Source organism: Coffea eugenioides, chromosome 2 (genome assembly GCF_003713205.1).
Source record: "Coffea eugenioides isolate CCC68of chromosome 2, Ceug_1.0, whole genome shotgun sequence".
In the NCBI taxonomy this organism is placed as follows: Eukaryota; Viridiplantae; Streptophyta; class Magnoliopsida; order Gentianales; family Rubiaceae; genus Coffea; species Coffea eugenioides.
Window position 1 is genome coordinate 26,329,057 of NC_040036.1, and position 3,596 is coordinate 26,332,652.

A 3,596-nucleotide genomic window follows, 5' to 3' on the forward strand; every position below is an offset into this window, starting at 1 on the left:
TTCAAACTGTTAACTACATGCTTAATTAGTAATTAAGAAAATTGTTATGGTCCTTGAGCTAGTGAATCATTGATTGGATAACTGTTGTGATCAATAGTGATGGTATTCAAGAAGTCAACTTACAAAGTCTCCATCCCCAAAATCCAATATAAAAACAAATGAAAACTTACTATCCCACTTTTTTTATTATTATTACCCATTTTCTTAGAAATTTCAGTTTTATTATACATGCACTCAGCTTTATGTTTATTTTTTGAAGATCACATTTGACCCAAAAAAAAAAGAGATGCAGAAAATTAACCTTGAGCGTAAAAATGGAGTCCGCCGTAACAGTACGAACTTCTGCGCGTCAAGCATATTCTTTAGTCTAATTATTGGCCGAAAGAATGAAAGAGCAGCAAGAAATAGCCAGGTTGTGGCTGTCTAATTATAGCAAGCAAGGTTGTTAAACGAAGTCTAATCAAATAATTAGGTGCACCTAAACACACCATTGCTTGGAATCGACAGAACCTGCCTAGCTCCATTAGCCGTTCCAAAGGAAATCGACAAAGTTTAATTAATTAGGAGCTTTGCGTGTCATTTGGACGTGTATACTGTACATAACCAACCTCTCAATTTGATTAGTAATTTACACTATAGCATGAATACAACAAAAAAAAAAAAATTATATAACAAGGTTCAGTCACAATGGACATGATTAATGGGGCTTGTTAGCATAAACAAAGGCAAGTAACTACTCCCATCACAATTAACAGAAAAGCAAGAAATCAAAATTGACCCAAAAGTGTAAACTAATAAACAAACTCAATTTTTGATTTAATATGAACATGGCTTTACAGATTTTTTGGATTCTTGTTTTGCAATTAATATACAGTTGCAATTGTGACCACACAAGAAAAAGATGCAATTAATGTATTTTTTTTTTTTAAAAGTTAGTGATTGTAGACAAAAGGGCAGGGGCATGAAAATTTTATTTCTTTTGATTTTTTTTTTTTTTTTAATGCTAGCTAAGCTAGTAGCACTCCCATAAGAATGGCTCTTCAAGCCGGAATACTGGCTCGGCTGCTGGAGCCAGATGCAGCTGCGGCCACCACGATGATGAACCGTTGAAACAATTAAATCCATCCAGATGGTCTGTGGCACCTGTGACATCAAAGGAAAGATCGGGCAGGTCAAAAAATGTGTCATCAATATCATCGTCTGTGGATGGAGAATTTGATGATTCTTGCATGTTGTGCAAGGATAAATCAGTTGAAGAATGACAGTTAGTCAGCTCGGCTTGGATTGGCTCGGCTTCGGCTCCTCCGCCGTTTTCACCGGGAAATGTAGCGGCTGCAGCCTTGGCAGCGGCAGCTTGGATGTCCTTAGGTGAAGTGGTGGCCGGACGGGGAAGTTCATGAGCCACATGAGGGAAGTTGAGATACGCCGAGTGGCCTTTGATTGCTAGAGCTGCTACATCATGGGCTCTAGCCGCCATTTCAGCCGTGGGATATGTTCCGAGCCATATTCTTGATTTCTTCCTTGGCTCCCGAATTTCAGACACCCATTTGCCCCAGTTGCGCTTGCGAACTCCCCTGTAGGTCGGATGCTTCTCATCATCTCCATTTTTATGCTTCTTCCTAGGCTGATTTTCATTGCCATTGATCTTCGCCACTTGTTGGAGTTCTTGAGAGCTCTCTTGGGCTTTGCTGGCTTTTGCAGTTCTAGTGGAAGTAGTGGCCTTTGTGCTTTGGCTGGAGGGGGAGGATGAAGTTGAAGTTGTTGAAGGTGAATTTAAGGCATTGGAAGTGGTAGAAAATGAGGAGGAAGAGGAAGTGGTGGTGGTGGTGGTAGAAGATGAAGAAAGGTTGCTGTCGTGATGAGATAGACTCCCAATGTTGATTTGTTTGCCCATGATTATAAGCTGGGGCGTTCTGCTTGCTGCTAAGCTAAGCATAGAGAGAAGGATGTGGGGGTACCTAAAATAGGAAGCTTGAGGCCTCTAGGATTCTAGCACAAATTGCTGTTGATTTAAATAATGCAAAAATGAGAGAAATGAAATTTCCAAAAAAAAAAAAGAAAAGAGAAACAAAGGGCATGGGACCTTAGCAAAAGGGGACTACAGTTCAGCTATTCTGTAGGCCATGTGGCAATTTCATTAATTTATGGTCTTGCCCATTTTGAGAGCATTTACTGACATGCATTTCACCAAGGAGGCAAGAACTTCTTGTTTTGGACCTCTCCTAGTTTAGCATCATCACTAGTAGCAGTGCGTAAAATTCTAACCCAAAAAAAAATAAATGGAAATTCAGTTAGGATCCGAATCCACGCTAATCCGAAATATAAAGGACTAACTATGTTAAAAGTTGTACCATTTGATATGAATGATCAAAAATTAATGTCAATATAATGCCGTTTAGCCTTAGTTTGGCCCCGTTTAGAGTTGCACTGCGTTTACAAAGAAAAGCGTTTTTAAGTACTAAAACCACTTTTAGGACTCTTGATAACTAATTTTTTGTAATTTAAGGAGTCCAATTTTCGATAACTTAAAAATACTTTTGTTTAAAAGTACTTATGTGAGAAGCGTTTCTTTATAAATTATCACAACTCAATACTGGACCTTTATTCAAAATGATCAAGAATTAATGTCAATAGTGCTGTTTAGGGTGCGTTTGATAAAATTGAAATTTGAAAACTAAAATCTAAATTCATTAAATTATTGAATTGTTAATTGCTAAACTTGATACATTTGAGTGTATATCACATTATATATAAGTGAATAATTTATCACGTATTTTTAGGAGTAAGATATTCAGTGCCACTTAATTAACTAAGATATTCAATTTTTTGTTATCAAATGCGTCTAAACATGTTAAGATCTGAATCTATTAAATGTAAGTGTTGAATTGTATTAGGGATAATTTTAGAAACCTCCCCTGAGGTTTCTGACAATTTCACTCACCTTCTTTCAACTTTGAATAATTACACTAACCTTCATTCATGTAGTAAAATGATTATAATGTCTTTTACTTATAAATAATTCCTACAAAAAAAACCCCACAACTATAACTAATCTTTCATTCTAAAGCAATAGCTACCACACAAAATAAACTCTTATTCTCTCTCTCTGACTTTTTCTCCTGCCTTCTTTCTCCTACACTTCATAATCTACTATTTTTCCGTAATTGCCATCTACATAATCATCTAATACATCTCGAATCCTCATTATTATGGAAATAGACCCTCTCTTCCTTTTTTTTGTAAGTATTATTAAATTGAAATTGTCAAATGATAAGTTGTCGGATCAGATATGTTGTCAAACTAAATGAAAGTGAAATGGATGACGGTAATACAAAGTGTAGACAAGAAAATATAAGTGATAGCTAAAAAAGGAACATGGATTTGGGAAGGTTACGTTATTATGCCAATTGTGTAAAAAAGAATTTTGGGATATAAAAACTGCAATCAGATTTGCCTAAAGACATGGGATATGATCTCTAGTGTTGCTTTTGGTTACTCGGTGTTAGTATTCTTGGTGGGTTAAATTATTTTAACATCAACAAGATTGCAACCCTTTAAATTGAGTTTGGATAGTGACATTGGTTAATTCAAACAAT

The 3,596-nt window shown here is 36.0% G+C and overlaps 1 protein-coding gene across 1 annotated transcript; it reads right to left on the bottom strand.

Moving 5' to 3' along the window:
- Positions 1–787: 787 nt before the first annotated feature.
- LOC113761342 (ethylene-responsive transcription factor ERF038-like) lies at positions 788–1,971 on the bottom strand. Its single transcript, XM_027304292.1, has one exon. The coding sequence runs from the start codon at positions 1,934–1,936 to the stop codon at positions 1,013–1,015; it is 924 nt and encodes a 307-aa protein (XP_027160093.1). The 5' UTR covers positions 1,937–1,971; the 3' UTR covers positions 788–1,012.
- Positions 1,972–3,596: the final 1,625 nt, after the last annotated feature.